Raw genomic sequence first — 22,942 nt, forward strand, 5'->3', positions numbered from 1 at the left:
CAAGTATAAAAGGCCCTGATTTGACTCCATAGGTTAAATTATCTGAGAATGGGATTTTGGTTGGTTTACTTCAGCACAAAAAAAAAAAAAAAAACAATACCAGCATGCGTTCTGTCTTGCATGGTCAGGAACAGATGTAAAAAGATGTGTTACAGGACAGACATAAAGACAGTACGAGCCACATTAGTCCGACAAAAAGGTAACATAACTTTATGAAAAACTTGCTAAAATAAACATGTAACTTAGAAATTGTTTCAGCTTTTTTATTTTACATAGGTTGTACTTTAAATGGCGGTTCATTCCGCTGTGGTGACCCCAGATTAATAAAGGGACTAAGCCGAAAATGAATGAATGAATGAATGAATGAATGAATGAATGAATGAATTTACTTTAAATTTGACGCTAATACGGAAACAGGAAATAAATAATGGGCGGGTATTACCGGCGGAAGTTTTATGTAATTAACGTTACCCAGGCAACTGAATCTTTATTTATTTACTTACTTTTTAAAAATATATTTTAATAAGAAATTTCATTTTTCAATGGCGTTAATCAATAAGTTAGTTCTTATAGACGTCTGCAGAGGAGTGAAAACACCGAATGCATTTCTAATGGAGAGTACTTTGGGCCACTAAGCATCCACTAGAGGACATTTAAGGTATTACATACATTCTGTCGATTGGTTGAATCCACCCACAGAAGGCGGGGCTTTCCTCAAATCAGATCTGTATATTTACATATTATCAGATTGGCTGTTTTGTCGGATCGGATGATTGATTATCTAACGGTATTATAATGGACCGAGACCTATTGGCTGCAGGAACCTAACAAAATTATTCAAATATCATTAAATAATGAATATCTTGCACTTAGCCATGGGTTTCTTCGGCCGAAAGAAGGCGTAAATGAACGGTTGGCAGAATGCTGCAGGTTTCAGGAAGTTGTATATTTGAATCGGTTCAGCGGGGTGAGATCGATCGAGTTTCCCATTTATTACAGCAGGATCGAGGAGTCCTGAAACAAAAAGGTGAGAGTTGTGTTTTAAAGATGGAAGAAGCTGTTCCACAGTAACAGATGATAATGGAAGAGATCGTACTGATCCGCTGGTTAACATTTCACTTTCTTCTTCCTCATCCTGTTCACTTCATTTTTCTAACGTTACTCTTATCACCAACATATCGTTTACTTTATTGTGTATTTCTGAACTTATGTGCTATTTTAACAGTTTGAGTCTGTTTCTACCACCTGTTACACCTAATACATTTACATTTTTATTTGGAAAAAATACTCGGCACAGCATACAGAATAATGTTATTTTTCTTAATTGTAATAATAATAATATATTTAAAACAGAAACAAACAGTTTAGTTTGTATAAACTGTTTATATATATATATAATTACTGAAATATGATCAGTCATAAGAGAATGAAGGCAGTGCTGATTCAGATTCTCTGTAAAATTTTCTAAATGATGAGTGTAGTTAAAGTCAGCCATTGTTTAGCAAGTAATTACATAATTGTTTCAGCATAAAGTACATTTTGTTATGTTAATATCTTTTAAAATGTAAATAAAAAAATAACTATTTTGATTATGCAGGTATAGAATGGTATAAAAGTTGATTGGTTATTCACTAATTTCTTTTACAACTATTTTAACATGTTAGCATTTACTGAATTAGTTAAGTTACAGACATAAAAAAATTATCAAAATATTCAAGATCATATCATGTTTTATAATGAAATGCTGGCTAAGATAATGTTTCAGCGTTGTATTTATTTGTTTTGTTTCATACTTGCTCAGACTCCACTGTTTTCCCATCAAAATTATGTCACTTGCTGTTAAAATATGTCATATAGAAATGCCTTTTGTTGTTGCCTAAACAAGGAAACTAGATCAAAAGTGAAAATTAGGAAAATCCTATCCAATTATAATTACAAGTAAAATGGTATTCCATAGAAAATAGTTTGCTTTAAATTGAAGAATAGGAAATATAAAGATGTATTTAAATATATCTTCATAACATTTACCCCTAATTTTACTTAATATTATATATGTCTTTAAAATATATCATTTTAATTATAAGTTTAATACATTATTAACAGTATTTAGACATACTAAATAGGTAGGAATCACCGCTATTAGTTCTATTTGGTTTCTCAATATATATTAACTATACTATCAGCCAGCTCTTTGTGAACAGTTGTGCATCAGCATCATGAAATTCTGTAATGTGAAAGGACTTGACTATACATTTTTATGACTAATGATAAATACAGATGACATTTGATAAATGTCTTGTAAACCTCTCCCCTTTTGCCAGGTTGGGGAGGTTTTACAGCCCTACACTTTGCTGCTCTGAATGGAAATCGTGCCGTAGCTGAACTTCTATTGAACAGTGGTGCTGATCCAAACATCCCTTGTGATGCAGGACAAACCCCTTTTCACTTTGCTTGCAGGTACAGTAGCTCCGGCCCTCCTTTAGCTGATGTTTGTGAATTTAATTACAACATCCATCACAAAATATTGCTTCCTCTAAAAGATAATAACGGCGGTTTCCTATGAATAGGGCTTACTGTACTGTGTTATTACTGTGTTACAGAAATGGCAATATTTATATCATGTACAAGATGATGCAGCAAGGTGCAGATTTACGCATAGCAGATGAGCAAGGGAAAACAGCTCTTCATTATGCAGTCAGTGGGGGAAGTGTGTAAGTATCTGTGCCTTTTACACTGGTGGCAGCAAGGTGTCTGTGGGGTCTTAAAAAATATTAAACGTTGATAAATCAATGTAGAGAAATTTGAGGGCCTTAAAAAGTCTTGAATGCTATTTTGCAAGGTATTAAATTTTAGATTATTTTATAATTTGCAATGTATGTGTAATCACGGGGAGTTATACAAACAACTGAGGTAAGATCCACAATGCAGGTTTATTCGTCGTCAGGCAAGCAAAGGTCAGCACAGGTGCAAACAGATATTTACAGGCAAATCCAGAATCGTAGTCAATATAACAATCGAAAGGCAGGCGGCAGACAGGGATAACTAAATAAACAATGCTAGGTAAGTACACGGGAAAACAAGGCTAGGAAAACGCATTTTGTAATGTCATTGTGACAGATAACAAGACTCATCAAACTGAATAGGTGAGTTTGTGGCTTAAATAGTGTGTGCAATTAGTCTCTGACAATCCTCAAGTGGTGCGAGTAATCAGTCTAGATGAGAATGCATGTGTGAGTGTGACCGGAGTGCATGTATGAATATGTAGTCCAGAAATTTCGGAATTGTAGTCCATGAGTTATAGTTAGTGAAATTCAGCGATCTTTTGAAAGACGATCGCTGGTAATCGTGACAGTATGGTTGTATGCTAAAGTTTGCCTAAACTAAATCTGCAAATATCAGGATGCTGTGTAGTTTATGAAATCCATTAAATCCTACTAGATTTGACATCATGCTGCTTTGTTTACTGCAGTAACCAAGGCAACCCCATTATTTCTGTAGCTCTATAGGCACCAACTTGCTGAATTAGCTAGATTTAATAGATTTTTATTCAGGATATGAATAATGTTTTAGTTTTGGATTTGTTTCTTAAATTAATATTCAGTAAATATACTGTAAGTTAAAATCTAGCCTGTGTTTTCAGTTGAAATTTAAAGTGGTTTTAAGGTCGTAAAATGTATGGAGAGAGTCTTAAAAATTTCTTAAAAGGTATTGAAAAGGTATATTCACTCTCTGATTCCTGTATTTATTCTGGGCAGACAAAAACTCTAAATCAAAAAGCATTCACAAGGAATATTTCATATTTTGATGCACAATATTGGAAAAACCTAGCATCGCGATATTTTGTTATTTTTCGATATATACTGTGGTAAGAATATAATTTCACCACATGACTTAAACATCTCTATTTGAAAATTAATACAGTTTGATTGTTTAGGATGATTCTGTAGGGGAGTTCATCTTTTGTAGGGTTGTCGCGATACCATTAATTAATCTTATGATACTATACCATCTGAAGTATCACAACACCAAGTAGTATTGCGATACTGTAATTCATAACTCATATTATTATGAAAATTGTCAGAAATACTATATGTTAAATGTTATAATAGGTCTACTTGAATTTAATTCATAATTCCCTTATTATTGAAAAAAAAATTTATTTGCATGTCACTTCACCTAAAATGTATTCATTCTTTTTTTTATTTTGTAGATAACTAACCAACAAAAATACATTAAAATAAATATAAAAATTATACCAAATTAAAATTGTTACAAAAAGAGAAATTTTCCAACAAAATTAGGCTATATGAAGTTGTCAAAAATTGTTGCAATATTTGCTTTTTTTATTTTTCATCTATTGTTTTTTTTTCAGTCTTATCAGGTAAGAATTTCACTTTGTGCGTCATTCTTTTTAAGAGATTTACACAATAGTTGTAGCTACTAAATAATATTGACAGGAACAGAAATGAACCGATTCAGATGTGCGTTCAGAAAACAGAAAATGTGCAACCGTAAAGGGTTCCACAGACTATTTAAATAAAATGGTCTGTTGTTGCACAAACATGTAAGCATTATAGTAACTTTTTCACATGCAACATTATCGATTGTAGATAGACCATCAATGATGATACTACCGTTTACAAACTACAGTGGCACCGCCAGTATTTTGAAGCCATAGTATCGCGATACTAGCGTAGTACCGGTAAACCGTGCAACACTACTATAAACACTGTAAAAAATCCAGAGGTTCCACACAATACCTTCATGTAGTTCCAACACAAATCACAGTTTTTAGATATTTAAGTGGATTGAACACAAAGGAATTAAGTTGTCCTTAAAATTCTTAATAATTGTGATGTTTCCAGTTATTTGAACCAAGCAGCAAAAGTAATTTTGAGTGAAGAAAAAGTGAAAAAAAGGAAATAAAAAGTGTTTTTTTTTTACTTTCTGAGGAACATTCAGATACAGTAATTGAATAATCACATGTAAAATAATAGTGCATATAGTGTTTGTTGTATAAATAATTCAATAAAATTTATTGTTATTAAACTTACAAATGGTATAATTTCTTTTGCAGATCCTGCGATGTGACTATTGCGAATTATCACATTGCGATATCGATGCTGAAACTATATATTGTGCAGCCCTAATTTTGATTTCTTTTTTCTCACTCTGTTTATCTATTGTTTTCCTTTTTTAGTATTGCCACACAGTACCTGTGGGAGACTAGAATGTTCCATTTCTCAGATCCAGATAACTATCAGGTCACCCCGCTGCATTTGGCAGCCTCCACTGGCAATACTGACGTTGTCCGCTATCTCCTTCGAGCAAATGTAAGCCCTTTCACTTTTCTTTTTTTTTTTTAAGCAATGCTTTTAGAATAGTGCACAAGTAGGCTAAATGGTCACAAAAACACTAATGTAGACTGCTCGAAACTGCTATAAATGGCTATTTAGCTGTGTAATTTCATTGTATTGTACTTTATGTAATTTTTTTTAAGTTTACTTTGTTAGGTTAAAAAAAAGAATATTTGCTAATAATTTGCTCAAAATCCATCACATACCTTCCTCTAATCTCATCTTACTATATCAAGTTCAGCATGCATATCTGTAATAATAATAATTATAAAATAATACTTGTTTTTATAATATTCAATGGATAAACAAGTTAAATTTTAAACAATTGTATTACTACTAATATGCTAATATTATTATTGCTGTTACTAAGAATACTGGAGGACTAATCATTGTTATAACAGGTAATAATAAATTCCTCCAATCTCATCTTGGACTGAGGTACATTTACATTTAGCGTACACTTATGTCCAAAGCGAGTTACAATTGAGGAAGCTTTTTAAAATTTTTACTACAATAGGCAATACACACAAGAAGTGCTACAGTAGTTATAAAAAGTAACTTGTTTGTGCTCAGAGAATAGGTTGTTTTCAATCATGTGGTTCTGGTGACGACCGCAATTCAGATGAAGTCCGAAGATTTTTACCATATTTTAAAGGAGATATAAATAGAAAATAACCACATATGTTGGGCATGATCCTAATATCATGAAGAGAATTGAGTTTTCTACTGAACTAAAATATATTTGTGTGTCATCGAGGCAGTAGATAGTGTACTATAAAATACTATAGTAACTATAGTGTTTAGAAGCATATAGATAACTAGATAACTACTTTATTCCTTACATTTATATAGTGCTTTTATATAGTAGGACCCACACTGACTGCAAGTTGAGCGTCCCCTGCTGGCCTCACTTACACCACTTCCGGCAGCAACCTAGCTTTCCCATGTGGTCTCCCATCCTGGTACTGACCAGGTGCAACCCTTCTTAGCTTCAGTGGGCGACCATGCGAGAGTTGCAGAGAGCTCGCTGCAATTTAACTTGAATTAAACTGTCGTAGTAATTATATTGTTTCTTTGGTACAACTCTAGTAATAAATTCAACAGGCTTCAGTTTTCTACACTATATTATACACCATTACGATGTACAGTACATCAGTTTGCTATGCTACAGTATTCTGTAGCATTCATAAACAAAGAGCTGTACACATTAATCCATTTATTATGTGGTTCAAAAACATGTTTATTATAAATTACTATAGTATTTCCCCATACATCTTCCAGACATCACAAAAAAACAGATGATTCCTTTCAAAAGCATAGACGCATAGTCTACATTATTATTTATTTGTTTTTGTAAGGAGAAAAATGTGTTCCACAGTAATATCTATTTTTATTGCAAGGGTTGCATTTTTTTGTTCTGTCGATGAACTTACCATGAACAAATATTCATCACTGCTGCGCATCTTGATGTTCATGTTATGGTTGTTTATTCTGCTGAAACGCCAGTAAAGACATGGACTGTTGCAAAACAAGACAGATTTCATTGCAGCGATTGCATGGCAGGGAACGTTATTTATGTTCTCCTGGATTTTGCATGTGCGGTGGTGATGTTTCCATATAACACATTAACATGTTTATACACATAGTTAGACCTGTACAGTATAAATCAGGTCAAACTAATTATTGCATTCAAAAAAAGTTTGTGTAGAGGCTAAGCCTATTGCTTGAAGTCCCTGAGATGTTGTTAGACAGGCACCCAGCTGACGCACACTGTCCTCTGGCTGATGTAGTGTAAATGAAATGAACAGTCTTACTTGTTTCCGAAGATGTTTACGTTTATTGCAGTTGCAAACTCCAATAGTTCACAAATTTCCTTCCAGGTAAGTTTCCGTTCGTAGAAGTCAAACACTGCCACATATCGTGACTTATAAACAAAACAAACCGTCATGCTAAAGCATGAATGAATGTGTGTGGCTCTCTGTGTGAATGCGCGTGAGCGTTTATTTGTGTTTGTGGGTGTGTGTGTGAAAGTGTGTGCGTTTGAAAGTGTGTGCGTTTGAAAGTGTGTGCGTTTGAAATTGTGTGTGTTTGAAATTGTGTGTGGTCAAAACTGTATGTGCTCCCTTCCGTCTAGCAACACCTGTTACCTGAATGTTCGTTCCCACTTATAAAGCCTGTTAAAGAGCACCACCTAGTGGAACAATGAGCAAAGTTGCTAAATGGCTCCTACATCCCGGCCCCTAATTGTATACAAATGTAACAATTCCCAAATATAATATTAAGGAGCCATAAAAGAACATCAGGCAATAATAAGTGCACATACATAATACTTCAAATACACAATAACCCAGTGGAGACACTTTAATAGTAGATAAGCTAAACTGATTCTTGCAATAGGCAGAGTTTAGTCACAGGCCGTTCTATTATACTACTTTTGGTCTGAAGCCGCACTGAACGCACAATCTTTTTCTTGTCTTGAAATGCTTCCAGCACTCTTGCAAGAGGCCATGAGCTTCGTGGTGCTGTAGGATCCATAATGATCACGATATCTCCTGGTTTAAGATTTTTTCTCTGTTCGTTCCATTTCTGCCTCTCTTGCAATAATGGCAGGTATTCACGAATCCACCGTTTCCAAAAGAGATCAGATATGTACTGAACTTGCCTCCATCGCTTTCTGATGTACAGATCATGGTGTTCAAACAGCCCTGGTGGCAAAGACGGCTTACCTTTCATGAGGAGGATATGATTAGGTGTCAGGGGTTCTAGATCATTTGGATCGTCAGATAACTTGGTGATGGGGCGGTCGTTTAAGATGGCTTCAACTTCGCATATTACTGTGTGGAGTCCATCATCGTCTAATTTTTGTTGATGAAGGACTGAAGAGAGAATTCTTCTCACCATGCGAATCATACGCTCCCAAACACCACCATAGTGCGACGCTGCAGGAGGATTGAAACTCCATTTGATGCCCTTTTGTTGTAGCATTCCTCCAATATTTGTCTGGTTCAAGGTTAGGAGTGCCTCTCGGAGTTCCTTCTCTGCTCCTTTAAAATTGGTACCATTGTCAGACAGTAAATTAACAACTTGACCTCTTCTACAGACAAACCGACGTATTGCATTAATGCATGCGTCTGTATTCAACGAGTTGGCTATTTCAAGGTGGACTGCTCTACTAGACAAGCAAGTGAATATCACGCCATATCGCTTGGCAGTGCCTCGTCCTTTTTTCACCTCTATAGGACCAAAGTAGTCAACCCCAGTGTTGGTGAATGGTGGTTTGTCCGGAAGAATCCTCTCCATGGGCAAGTCTGCCATCTTCTGTAGCATCATTCGACCATTTTGTCTTCTGCAGAGACAACAGTCAGACATTATCTTTCTTACTGCCGAATTAGCACCTGTGATCCAATATTTCCTTCGTAATGTGGACAGTATGTGGTTTCGACCACTATGTCCGAGCCGTTCATGAATATTTCGCAGGAGGAGAGTAGCTATATGTTGGTCTTTGGACAAAATCAGTGGATGCTTAGCTTCCTCTGGTAGTGAACCTCTGGCTAGTCGCCCACCGACTCTTAGAAGTCCGTTATCCAAAAGTGGATCCAGTTTGTACAGAGGGCTTTGCTTACTCACAGTTCCTTTTCCAGCTGACAAGGTAGCGATTTCCTCACTAAATCGTTGCTGTTGACAAAAGCGTATAATGGCAAGCTCTGCCTCACTCATGTCTTCAATGGACAAAGTGCACCTTTCATGCACTGGAACGCTCTGCATACCCACATAAGAAGTCTTAGACTCTTTCCTCTTGTGAGACTGTTCCTGAAGCATTCTCTTATACTTAAGAAACCAAGCTACGGCTACCCTCAATCTCTTCCAATCTGAGAAATGCGCAATTAAACGAGTGGTGCTATCTGAGGAGTCAGTTACACTTACTGCGTTAACTAAAACTTCTCTTTTTATTTCCGGATCATCAATTTTGATCACCATGTCAGCTCTATCAGCTGGCCAATCCTCTTCTGACTTATACAAGAAACTTGGACCTACTATCCACCTATTGTGTTCAATGAAGTCACCCACCCTCAGACCTCTAGATGCATCATCTGCTGGGTTTTCCTTGGAACGAATGTACCGCCACTGTAAAATTGTTGTTGCTTCTCTTATAATGGTGACCCTATTAGCCAAGAACGTATGAAAACGTCTGTCTTCATTATTTATGTACTTAAGCACTGATGTGCTGTCTGTCCAGAATATTGATTCTGCCAGTGGGATTTGCAGCTCTTTTTTCAGCATCAGATCCATACGAACGGCAAGAACTGCAGCTGTTAACTCTAGACGGGGAATGGTAACAGTCTTTAAAGGTGTAACTCTGGCTTTGCCCATCACAAATGCAACATGGATGACGTTTTTGCTATTTTGGATCCTGAGATAGGTAACTGCCCCATATCCTAGTTCGCTAGCATCTGAGAAATGATGAAGCTCAGCATGTATGGCAGTTCCAAAGTCTTTGGGCTTGATGCATCTATTAATCTCAAAGTTAGACAGCATTTCCAACTCCTCTATCCATCTTGTCCAGCGGTGTAGTAGCTCTTGAGGTACCGTTTCATCCCATCCATAGTTTCTTCTGCACAATTCTTGCAGCATTATCTTTGCAGGTAGTAGAATTGGTGCCAGGAAACCAAGTGGGTCATACACTGAACTGGAGACAGATAGCATTCCACGTCTAGTACAGGACCGTTGACAAGGTGCCATTTTGAATGCAAATGTGTCCTTCTGAACACACCACTGTAATCCAAGGGCTCTTTCCATGGGAAGTTCATCTCGGTCCATGTCAAGTTCTTCCACACCCTTAGCTCTATATTCCTGTGGCATGGCTTGCAGTACATAGCAACTGTTGCTTACCCACTTTGTCAAGGTAAATCCTCCCTTTTGGCAGAGCGTGGTCAGGTGTTTGATCATTGTTACAGCTTTCTTCTCAGATTCTACACTCTTCAAGCAGTCGTCGACATAGAAGTTTTCTTTGACAGTTTGTGGAATTTCTGCTGGAAATTCAGCCTGATTATCATCAGCTGTTTTCCTCAGAGCAAAGATGGCACAGCTTGGAGATGATACCGCACCAAATAAATGGACAGTCATGCGGAATTCTGACGCATCTTTCGTGAGATCTCCCTCAGGCCACCACAAGAACCGCAGAAGGTCTCTATCCTCCTCTGAAACCTTAACTTGATAGTACATTGCTTGCACATCCCCCATGAATGCCACAGGTTCTTGCCGAAACCTCAGGAGGACTCCAATCAGTGTGCTATTAAAGTTGGGACCTTGCAGGAGCTGTTCATTCAATGATGATCCTTTAAATGATGCAGAACAGTCAAATTCCACACGCAGACTTTTCTTCCTGGGATGATATATTCCGTGGTGAGGAATGTACCACACTTTACCACTGCTGCCACTTAACTGCTGGGTAGGTACTTTCTCTGCAAAACCATTGAGTAACATGTCGTTGACTTTATTGCGGTACTCTTTGAAGAAATGTTCATTCTGGAGAAACTTTCGTTTTAGACTTGTTAGCCTTTGTTTTGCCACAGCAAAGTTATTGGGCAGATGCACGTCTTTCTTAAGAGGCAGTTTAATTTGATAATGGTTGTCTTTAAGTGTTACAGATCTTTCCACAATATCCATGAACTTCTTGTCTTCCCTTGATAGCCCTTTCTCTTCTGTGACTCTTTCGTTAAAGTCATGATTATACTGGTTATTCAGCATTTCCTCCAATTTACATACTGAAATCCTGTTAACTACAGCTGACCTACATTCAGCATTAAGACAGGAGTCTTCTCCATGCACAAGACCATTAATGACCCATCCCAGCACGGTCCTTATAGCATATGGGCCATTCCCACGGCTATTAATAACCTCCCAAGGTTCCAACAACCTTGGTGCGTTGCTTCCAATCAACAGGTCTACGTTAGCTTCTATCTTGGGAGGTGTTAACCCTACCAGGTATGGCCATTTTACCAGAGTTTCAGCAGTAACAATGTTATCAGTGTTTACGGGCATTTTCTTTTGTGTTAGGGTTTGAGGAAGTTCATGGAAGACATTACCATTAATACCAGACACTTCCAGTCCTGTGAGTGAATATGCTGGCACCACCCTTTCTTGCCCCATAGTGCATAAGAGGAACTGGGTTCGTTTCCCAGTAAGATGAAGCTTTTGCATAAGCTGTTCTGAGCAGAAGGTGGCGGAGCTGCCAGGATCCAAGAATGCATATGTCAGTATTACCTGATCAGATTTGATGGACTTGACTTGGACTGGCACAATGGATAACAGACACTGATCTGCTCCGGCCCCTGTACGTCCACAAGTCTCAGCAGTTGAAGCGAATGAGTGTGATGTAATATCTTTGTCAACTTGAGTAGAAGTACTTACTGTGACCTTAGCAACATGCGCTTTATGCATGCTAGCTGTGTCGCTCTTGTTAATATGAAGTACAGTAGGATGGCTTTGGCTGCATATTTTACAAGTTAGGCGTTTCTCACAGTCACGACTCATGTGTGAAGTACTCAAACAACCAAAGCAGAGGTGTTTCTCCTTCAGAAAATTAATCTTGTCTCTGTGTTTTTTGCATTTGAACTGTTGACAATGTTCTAATAGATGACTCTGAGAACAGTATGCACAGAATAAAGCAGATGCAGAGTTATGTCTAGGTGAGATGGTCCTTGATCCTGTGGTACACTCAACTTTCACAGGTGTAATGGTAGTAGCAAAGCTTTTTCCTTTAGTTCTTTGTTCTGGAGATACTCGTGGCCTATTGACAGCTCTTTGACCAGTTGTTGCAGATGGTGAGTCGCTAATATTGCCATACAATGGATCAGACAGAATTTGAACATGTCTTTCTATAACTCTCACCAGGTCATTGACCAAGGCTCTGTTTCCTGTGGTTTCCTGTAAATCATGTGCAGCAGTCCTCCATTGATCTCGAAGTTTAAATGGCAGCTTTAAGACAATTGCCCTTATGTTACTTGGCATATCCAGCTCATGCATATACTGAAGTTCCTCCATAACATTGCAGCAGCCTCGCAGAAAGAGAGAGTAAGCCTGTAGAGCATTAACATCTTCATTCTTTATTGGAGCCCAAGATAAAGCCTTTTCAATGTACGCCACAGCAATCTTGTACTTACAGCCAAAGTGTTCCTGTACCAGCTGCTTTGCTTTATCATAACCTAGCTCAGGCATCATATACAAACAGCTGCGAACAAGCTCTCTTGGTTGCCCCCTAGTGAACTGTTCCAGATAGTACAAACAGTCGCTCTTACTAGCCTTTTCTTCCACTCCTTGTTCAAAAGCTCTCATGAAGGAGACATATTGGAGAGGATCTCCATCGAACAAAGGGATATTTCTTGCTGGCAAGGATATCAAATGCTGTTGTTGAACAAGTGATGTTGTATTATTCCTCCAGTGCACCCCTGAACTAGATCCTCCTGTATACCTTTGATTTGTATTTGGCACATTAAGTTGGGTTGGTTGCTGATGTAAATTTCGGTTGATTTCAGTTGTTTGTTTATTTAAACCAGACCACTCCTTTGGTCTAGTGGTGGGCTGTTGACTAGCTTGATGTAGCGCTCCGGCTAAAAGTGGGGGGGTTGTTGATGATGATGTCCACTCCTGTGTTTGTTGTGGTTTACTTTGAGGTGCACATTTAAATTCACTTGCCATCGGGTCCAGTTTGTGTAGAGGTGCTAAACTTTGTGTTTCTCTCGTCAAGTAAGAATTCATAGCATCAGATGCATTTTCACTGCAGAAATTGTCAGAAGCTTCGAGCACGGACAGTCTGGCAGCAGTTTCAGCCAACATAGTATCCAACTCCTGTTGCTCTAATTTTCTCTTTATCTGCTGCTCTTGCTCTTCCAATGCATGCTTTTCCTTTAAAGCTGCTATACGAGCAAGCAATGCAGCCTTTTCCGCTTGTGCTTTAATTCGCACAGAAGAAGTAGTGCTTGATTTACTACCTGCACTTTTCCCTGAGCGTTTACTAGTTGCATTTGAAACACTATCCTCTGGATTAATACCATCACCAATTTGGCTACCAGTAGGACCAACACTCACATTTTGACCAGAATTTGATAACCACAATTGCACCTTATAAATGAGCTCATTATTGGCGATCATTTTGGCTTTAAACCACACATCATGTTTTTCTTGTTCAGTATCAGGTAACATACCCATCAAACACTCATGAACACCTTTTGATTCATCACATACCTTAATAAAATCATCAAATACACATTGAGCTTGTACAACATTTCCCTTTTCAATCAAACCATTCAACACATTTCTTAAACTGGCTGCCTTATTCAGCTTAGTTTTCCTTTCATTTTGCAAACGTCCCAGTTTATCAGCGAGCGCTTTAGCAGTCAGTTTAACAACGCGTTTTTCTTTTGATGTTTGCGCATCATTATCATGTTCGATAGTTTTTATTTCTACGGACGGCTCGGCAGGCCTGTCGATCGTTTCATTCGTCTCCATGACCTATTTCACGCGTTCACGATAAGTTCGCAAAACAGTAGCAGAGTTCACGGAGAAAATCGACGTTAATTACCCGCCCCTTGTGTCACCAATGCATTGGATTTTGCCCCGCAAATTGAACACAAACTGAATGGCCATTCATTGCATTGTAGCGCTACACATACCTTGCGGTGGGCGCCGTTGTCCAGCGAATATGAAGACCATCTGCGTAGAACTCACGTCGTGCAGTGCTGATGAAAAGCGTCGTCCGTCGTCCTCCAAAGTGCAGAGCAAACACGCCACAGCAGACCCAGTATGCCGATAACTTTGTGGCCTCCATTCAGACACAACCGGCATGAATCTTCTGGTCCGGCGCAACTCCCGGCGGGTCCGCGATGCGAAGCGACAGTTTTGACTTGATTGTAGAGGCTAAGCCTATTGCTTGAAGTCCCTGAGATGTTGTTAGACAGGCACCCAGCTGACGCACACTGTCCTCTGGCTGATGTAGTGTAAATGAAATGAACAGTCTTACTTGTTTCCGAAGATGTTTACGTTTATTGCAGTTGCAAACTCCAATAGTTCACAAATTACCTTCCAGGTAAGTTTCCGTTCGTAGAAGTCAAACACTGCCACATATCGTGACTTATAAACAAAACAAACCGTCATGCTAAAGCATGAATGAATGTGTGTGGCTCTCTGTGTGAATGCGCGTGAGCGTTTATTTGTGTTTGTGGGTGTGTGTGTGAAAGTGTGTGCGTTTGAAAGTGTGTGCGTTTGAAATTGTGTGTGTTTGAAATTGTGTGTGGTCAAAACTGTATGTGCTCCCTTCCGTCTAGCAACACCTGTTACCTGAATGTTCGTTCCCACTTATAAAGCCTGTTAAAGAGCACCACCTAGTGGAACAATGAGCAAAGTTGCTAAATGGCTCCTACAGTTTGTACACATGAATGTATTGAAAAAATGTTTATTACATGTGGCATTTTCTTCCGTTTTCAGCCAGTTTCTTGAATTTTCTCCCTTTTATGAGCTAAAACTTTTTTTTAAGTCTATAAAAGGTGTTCTGCATTTCTTATTTTGGCCAATTTAAACAATTATAAACCACATAAAACAGAAATATTTTTATGTTCTATAGCGATTCCTATGTAGAAGAACCACTTCCTGCCCTCCATCTGAATTTTGCACGTCATCAATGATGTCATGTGAAAACAACCTATTTAGTGCTAGAGTAAGAGTGCTTTTTAAAGTAAACAATTAGCACATTTTTAGGTAAACTATCTATCTTTTTTGACTATTCACACCAAGTATGATGACTGTATTAAGTTATTACAGCAATGTCAGACAATATATTAAAGAGTTCTAGCATTTTAAGCAGCATTGTGCACTTATATATTACTTAGTGTTGTTATCAGTTATTTAGAGTTAGCTGCTCTTTTCCTGAGGTTTTCTTCAATTGTAATCTAGAACAGACTGAGATTAAAGAGACTTACAATAATAGGCTTTGCTACGGCACCATCTTAAACTCATTTATGCTTTAAAGCTGTTTTTTTTCATAGCCATGACAGTCCGAAATCACGATTTGATGTTTTAGAAAAAGTATTTAATCAGTGTATTGTTTGTATAATGCATGTGTTTGGGGGTTTGCCCTATCTGTGCAACTGATCGACAGTCGTTTTTGCCTGTTAAATCTTTAATCAGAGATGCTCACCAGAGGCTGTGGACCATCAGGGGGCGACAGCGCTTCACGTGGCAGCAGAGAAGGGCATGATTGAGGTGTGCTGGCTGCTGTTGAAGAGTGCCGGACTCCATATTTTACACATGACAAACCACACGGGCCTCACGCCTCTAGACCTCTGTAATCAAGGAAATACTTTTAGGTCTGTTGAAAAACAATAAAATGAAAAAAAAAATTGTAAAGATTAAATTAATTCAGTTGTCACATGCTAGGACTATATATGCATAAATAAAGTCATAAAAGCTGCAGAAGAAAATCAAGAAATAAATCGGATGTCCTACAGTTGACAGTTAACAGTGATAGTTTTTTAAAAAATTGCTGTTAATTTACTCACTCTCAGGCCATCCTAGGTGTAAAATGTAGATTTTTTTTAATGAAACTGTGTTCTTACATTTTCATTTAGTCATTTAGCAGATGCTTTTATCCAAAGCGACTTACAAATGAGGACAAGGAAGCAATTTACACAACTGTAAGAGCAACAATAAATAAGTGCTATAGGCAAGTTTCAGGTCTGTAAAGTCTAAGAAGGAAAGTATTAGTAATTTTTTAGTAATTTAGTAAATTTTTTTTTTTGTTTGTAATTTTTTTGTAAAAATTTTAGTTTTTTTTTTTTTTTTTACAGTTACAGTACAGTTAGTGGTAAGTCCACTAATGGTTCTTGGTGATTCATGAAATCAAGACAGCAGCTACAAACACTTTCGAAGTCAACAAGTAAATAAATAAATCAAATAAAAAAAAACTATTTGTCATTTTTGGGTGATCTATCCATTTAATGTCTATTTTTAAATGGGACACATTCAAAGAAAATCATGCTGTATTGTATGTTGTAGGGCTGCACGATATTGAAAAAATCTGACATTGCGATATTTTGTATTTCTGTGATAAATACTGTCTTGTGATATGAATAAACTACTGGTTTTATCAAGAAATATATATTACTTTTTAAGATCATAATGAATGAAATTTAAGATTTACACAGGGCTAAATGCTAATGATGTTTTTAAAGGCCAAGTCAAAACCTTTAAAAAACCTTAAAAACAAATGTCATTGTAAGGAAGATAATTAAACCGTATTTATAAGTAAATAAAGTTTTAAAATATATTGTTATTGATTTGATAGTTGTTGGCCCAATTGGGTATAGCTTTACATAGACAGGAAAATCAAGACCCGTTTAAAATGACCTAAAGACCTACAACACAATATTTTATTGGATTTAAGACTTTTTAAGGCCAAAAAAATGGTGTTTGAAATTTAAGACTTTTAAAGACCCCACAGATACCCTGAATACAGTTCAGTTTAGATCAGATGCCTTGAATAACACTAATCGGAAGTGCTCATTAATTGATTGCAATAGGGGATTTAATCAAGCACAAATTTAATAAAACAATGTTGCTTATTGGTTTTGTGAAACAGTATTCAGGTACAGAAATTAGAAAAATCTCATTTAAAATAACACTGCATCATCTTCAAATAAATAATAAAATAAAAATGATTGGGTTTAGTTACAAATGGTACAAGTTTCTTATGCCTGAATGCTTGATACTCTCTTGAAATGTTCATACAGTCACAGGCAATAAAGGCAGACTTCCACTTAAAAAAGCTAAATAAAAACAACTATGGCTCCTGGTCATCTAAAAACCAACTCAACATTACCACTCCTGAGATGTGACTATTGCAGATTCACACATTGTGCGATATCAATGCTGAAATTATATTATATTGTGCAGCCCTAGTATGTTGTGACTATTTGTATTTTATGTAATATTCAGAATATTTCCTACTATTAATTAAACTTTATTTTCTTTTATCCTCTAATATTTGTCTAGGCATCAGCAGCTCTCCAAGATTTTGACGGATTTCAGTCAACAACCAAAAAATCTGATTCCTAAGGATTCATATGGTATTGTTGTTTTGCTTCCTGTGGGTTTGTTGTATAATGATATATCCATCGGCTGTAATAATGCTTATTCATAAAGTGCTCTGTTCTGCAGTTATGTACTTCTGGATGCTGCTTTTGCCATCTCTCAGCGGGGTTGCGGTTCTCGTTATAGCTGCTGCTCTTGGTGAATATGGAGGAATCTTCTCTGCGGTGCTTTTCCCCTTCATGGCAAAAACCATTCTGTCTCAGTATCACAGACTGAGCAGCTTTCAGAGGTTAAAGGGTTATGATCGGATGGGAACTGCATTGCTTTACTTTGCATGATGTTGTGATCTTATTGTTATATTTCCTTTTTGTGTGTGTGGATGTCGACTACAGGTTACCAAATCCTGTTTACCTGGGAACTCTGACTGCAGGCCTAATTCATTCCACTGTTTGCTTTCTCTATAAAATTATACCTAATATCCTTTGCATTTCAACAGCCACTTACAAAAGTTACGTTTTTGTTTTTACTTTTATGTCAGTGTTTCCTTAACAGCTTACGTTTCTGGCCAGCTCATACACTCTTACACCTTTCACTGGTCCATTTTTGTGTGCTCGCTGGACTTTTTTGGAAGGTTTTAAAGCAGAGCCCTGGACAACTCAAAGACGCTGATACTGATTCCCGGTTTTCCAGCATAGGAGACTTAATGGAAGCTGGACAGAGCCCAGACAGATTCTGTATTTACTGTGAGGTGAGCACTTCATTAACCAGCACTGGGTCTGAATCTGTTTGCTGACTTTGCTGATACTGCATCAAAATGTTTATTTGTTAAGGGGTCGAAGTAAGAGCACAAAAGAAAACTTTTAAATTATTATTATTATTATGCTTAGTTTTGTAAAATAAGTAACATTTTTTGAATAGTCAATAGCTAAATAAGTTTTTTTGTTATTTACATTACACTTACTACATATTTTGAGAGTTTTTTTACTGCATCAAAATTGTTTTCTTTGACTTTAAGTCACCAGCAATTACCGAAAATCAATACTATTATTATTGCTGTTACTAAGAATACTAGTCATTGTTAGTAAATAGTAATAAGTACCAATATTTAACAAAAATTGTATGTATATATATACTGTATATACACACACTTACCAGCCACTTTATTAGCTACACCTTACTAGTCCCGTGTTGGACCCCCTTTTGCCTTCAGAACTGCCTTAATCCTTTGTGGCATAGATTCAACAAGGTACTGGAAATATTCCTCAGATATTGGGTCCATATTGATATGATAGCATCACGCAGTTGCTGCAGATTTGTTGGCTGCACATCCATGATTTGAATCTCCCGTTCCACCACATCCCAAAGGTGCTCTATTAGATTGAGATCTGGTGACTGTGGAGGCCATTTGAGTACAGTGAACTCATTTTCATGTTCAAGAAACCAGTCTCAAATGATTCGCGCTTTATGACATGGCACATTATCCTGCTGAAAGTAGCCATCAGACGATGGGTTTACTGTTGTCATAAAGGGATGGACATGGTCAGCAACAATACTCAGGCTGTGGTGTTGACACAATGCTCAATTGGTACTAATGGGCCCAAAGTATCCCAAGAAAATATCCCCCACGCCATTACACCACTACCAGCAGGCTGAACTGTTGATACAAGGCAGGATGGATCCATGCTTTCATGTTGTTGACACCACATTCTGACACTGACATCCGAATGTTACAGCAGAAATTGAGACCCATCAGACCAGACAACGTTTTTCCAATCTTCTATTGTCCAATTTTGGTGCGCCTGTGCGAATTGTAGCCTCAGTTTCCGGTTCTTAGCTGGCAGGAGTGGCACCCATTGTGGTCTTCTGCTGCTATAGCCCATCCACCTCAAGGTTTGACGTGTTGTGCGTTCAGAGATGCTCTTCTCTATACGTCGGTTGTAACGAGTGGTTAATTGAGTTACTGTCACCTTTCTATCAGCTCGAACCAGTCTGGCCATTCTCCTCTGACGTCTGGCATCAACAAGGCATTTGCAATCACAAAACTGCATTTCACTGGATATTTTCTCTTCTTTAGACCATTCTCTGAAAAACCCTAGAGATGGTTGTGTGTGGAAATCCCAGTAGATCAGCAGTTTCTGAAATACTCAGACCAGCCCGTCTGGCACCAACAACCATGCCACATTTAAAGTAACTTAAATCCCCTTTCTTTGAACTGGAGCAGATTGTCTTTACTATGTCTAAATGCCTAAATGCATTGAGTTGCTGCCATGTGACTGGACAGGTGTACCTAATAAAGTGGCTGGTGAGTGTTCATATTAAGTTATTATTAGATTGAACATTTTATTAACAATAATCAAAGCAATCATTTAAAATATGTATGTAAATAATAATAATAATCAGCACTGGATATGTTTTCCGATTGACATATTTTGAGACATTTAATTTACATATATTCATTCATTAATTTTCCTTTAGTCGCCACAGCAGAAAAAAACACCTAATTCACATGTGTGTGTGTGTATGAATTATAATTATTAATAGTAATAATACAATACATCTCATATCTACAACTCTTTTTCTTTTAGCTAATCCAAGTGGAGAACTGTAAACACTGTCGCCTGTGTGACATGTGCATCAAGGACTACGACCACCACTGCCTCTTCATCAACCAGTGTGTGGGACGGGAAAACCACCGCACCTTCATCCTCTTCCTCATGTCTATGGTAATGGCTCACCTCATCTTCATCCTCAGTGCCATTTTCTACCTCTACCTGAAAGTTTCAGGCCTGCAGCTGTCAGACTGGGGCTCGGTGGCGGGGCGAGAGGCCTGGGTCCTCCTGCTGACCCTGCTCAACCTCCTCTCTCTGTTCTGGGTGGGATGGTTATTAGGAGAGCAGCTTGATGCCATTTCCAGGGGGACCACCACCTATTACAGGCGGTATGACCTAAAGGGCCCTTCCAAAAGACAGCGGTTGGGTACAGTTGTTTCATTCCTGCTGGAAGGGAAAAGAAGACAGCAGCGCAGTCAGTCTTTTAGCATATAGAGACTTTTTTTTATGGGTGTGTGATATTTATTGTGTATGTGTGGAGCCAGCCAGAAAACAGTTTAAATTCTTCTAAAATTCAAGTTATGAAAGCATAAAGTATCAGTGTGTAGGTTTTTGTTTTGTAAGGGATGACGATGTTCACCAATGTCAACCAAGCAAGTGAACTGTTATTCAATATCAACACAGTCACAAATGTGTTACTGATTTTATACAACAGTGAAATAAACAAGAAATTACTATGGTCACACTTTAATTTTAGGTACAATTTTTACTATTAACAATTTTTAACATTGACTTTTGCCACAAAAAAACTAACTTGCTGCTTATTATTAGGAATTAGTAGGCCCATACGGCCCCAAATAAAGTGGGTCTAATTGGATTTGCTTTGTAAACATTTAATACACGTTAAAAAGGTATTGCTTTTTATTTTATATATTAAGGTTTTAGTTACGATACTCCCAAAATCATTCTGCATAAATCCGCAGATTTTTTACCAAAATTCTGCGCAGAAATAGCAAAAAATGCCAGCAGATTCCGTCTGGCCCTAGTTATTAGGCAGTAGTCACTGTAGGTTTAGGTAATGTGTACTAAAACGTGTACTTTATGAGTACTAATAAACTGCCAATATTAATAGTGAGAATTGGTATTTAAAATAAGTGTCATTGTTAATATTTACTGAGTTACATTTTAAAAACAATTTGTCTTTTATTTTTGTTTTGCCAACAAAAATAATTCCAAACAATACCATAGATAAATGTTTGTTCACTTTATAGCAACACTGCAGCCTTTTGTTCCTGAATGATTTTCAAACAGATCAAATTTGATTCAGTGATTCATTCATACATACACTTGCTTCATTTATGAATTAATCAAATATTTAGATTTAATTGTTTGCTTTTAATTCTACACAATATATTACAACTTGGGGCGGCATAGTGGCTCAGTGGTTAGCATTGTCGCCTGACAGCAAGAAGGTCGCTGGTTCAGATCCCAGCAGGGCCAGTTGGCATTTCTGTGTGATGTTTTTATGTTCTCCCTGTGTTCATGTGGGTTTTCTCCGGGTGCTTTGATTCCCCCCACAGTCCAAAGACATGCGCTATAGGTCAATTGGATGAACTAAATTGACCGTAGTGTATGAGTGTGTGAAAGCGAGAGTGTGTGGGTGTTTCCCAGTACTGGGCTGCGCTGGAAGGGCATCTGCTGCGCAAAACATATGCTGGAATAGTTGGTGGTTCATTCCACTGTGGTGACCCCTGATAAATAAGTGGCAAAACTTTTACAGCTTTTACATCAGTTTACAGTCTAGGGGAGGCAGTGCTAGTTACCAAAAGTCAAAGCCAATCAGCCGTCAGAGTTTATAGAAAAGGAAAGATTGTGTAGTTTATGATGGACACTTTCTAGATTCAGACTATGATTGTACCCAGTTGGAAGGTCAGACATGTTTGATCTTTTAAGATGATTTTTGAACAAACTGTATAGAAACTGAAAACCTTGTACTGTAATCATTGGCTGTTGTTTTTTTTTCTTTTCTTTGTTTTCTAAACACAAAGTGTAAGTAAATCTGTTTTAAAGTGTATTCCAGCCTAAATTTAAAAGGAATATTATGTAAAATGCGCCCTGCCACCCTTCGAAAGGAAACTCATTTCCTTTCGGTCATGACCCAAAGCTCATGACCATAGGTGAGAGTAGGAACGTAGATTGACCGGTAAATCAAAAGCTTTGCCGATAGGCTGAGAAGCTCTGACACTAGGGAGGAGCTCGGAGTAGAGCCGCTGCTCCTCCACATCGAGAGAAGTCAGCTGAGGTGGTTTGGGCATCTGTTTCGGATGCCTCCTGGACGCCTACCTAGGGAGGTAGTCCAGGCATGTCCAACCGGGAGGAGGCCTTGGGGAAGACCCAGGACACGCTGGAGGGACAATGTCTCTTGGCTGGCCTAGGAATGCTTCGGGATCCCCCTGGAGGACCTGGAGGAAGTGTCTGGGGAGAGGGAAGTCTAGGGTTCTCTCCTAAGACTGCTGTCCCCGTGACTTGGCCCTGAAAAAGCGGCAGAAAATGAATGAATGAATTATGTAAAATGTAACACTTTTAAATAATTTGAACAAAAAAAAATGGTTTGGATTTCAATAGTTTGTACGACCCAAGGGAAATTATATCGCGCAGGTTAAAAAAGTCTTATAATAATGCTTGAGTAAAGCAGAGGTCATTTCTGTCTTGTACCATTACTGTACTGTTCTGTCAAAATAAATGCCTTTCAATGTCAATTAATGCGTTTTATATTTGTATGAAATAATTAACATACTTAACTGAAATGGAAATGCAAACCGGTGAATAAAGAATAATTAAAAATTGATGCCCAGTCATTTTTATGACATTATATTGGCATAAGGTCTGAAATCTACAGTATATGGGCCAACATTTGGCTCCTGCCATTGATTTCCAGAGGATTTGTTTTGT

General features: G+C 37.7%; 1 protein-coding gene and 1 long non-coding RNA gene across 9 annotated transcripts in view; one reads left to right on the top strand and one right to left on the bottom strand.

Annotated features, from left to right (window-relative positions):
- Positions 1 to 404: 404 nt before the first annotated feature.
- si:ch211-223a10.1 lies at positions 405 to 22,748 on the top strand. Of its 3 annotated transcripts, none has more exons than XM_068213074.2 (10): positions 405 to 658; positions 2,322 to 2,457; positions 2,601 to 2,711; positions 5,201 to 5,333; positions 15,540 to 15,718; positions 17,403 to 17,476; positions 17,568 to 17,730; positions 17,834 to 17,916; positions 17,999 to 18,189; positions 20,027 to 22,748. In XM_068213074.2, exons 3-10 carry the CDS (start codon positions 2,620 to 2,622, stop codon positions 20,483 to 20,485), a joined length of 1,374 nt encoding a protein of 457 aa, XP_068069175.1. In that variant the 5' UTR covers positions 405 to 658; positions 2,322 to 2,457; positions 2,601 to 2,619; the 3' UTR covers positions 20,486 to 22,748. The 3 variants fall into 3 exon arrangements, 2 of the variants coding, with proteins under 2 accessions (XP_068069175.1, XP_009305694.1); XR_012388788.1 differs by lacking the exon at positions 405 to 658 and adding an exon at positions 736 to 1,027 and having other exon boundaries at positions 15,540 to 15,614; XM_009307419.4 differs by lacking the exon at positions 405 to 658 and adding an exon at positions 736 to 1,027.
- Positions 21,831 to 22,942, bottom strand: part of LOC137487413 (uncharacterized) — a 31,645-nt gene continuing 30,533 nt past the window's right edge. For 3 of the 6 annotated variants that reach the window (XR_012388798.1, XR_012388797.1, XR_012388799.1), the window contains one exon: positions 22,334 to 22,522. This is a non-coding gene — a long non-coding RNA (uncharacterized lncRNA). Of the gene's footprint in view, positions 22,523 to 22,942 lie in introns of all 6 variants that reach the window. The other 3 variants (XR_012388800.1, XR_011005978.2, XR_012388796.1) reach the window with 2 other exon arrangements.

This window comes from Danio rerio, chromosome 13 (genome assembly GCF_049306965.1).
Source record: "Danio rerio strain Tuebingen ecotype United States chromosome 13, GRCz12tu, whole genome shotgun sequence".
Classification (NCBI taxonomy): Eukaryota; Metazoa; Chordata; class Actinopteri; order Cypriniformes; family Danionidae; genus Danio; species Danio rerio.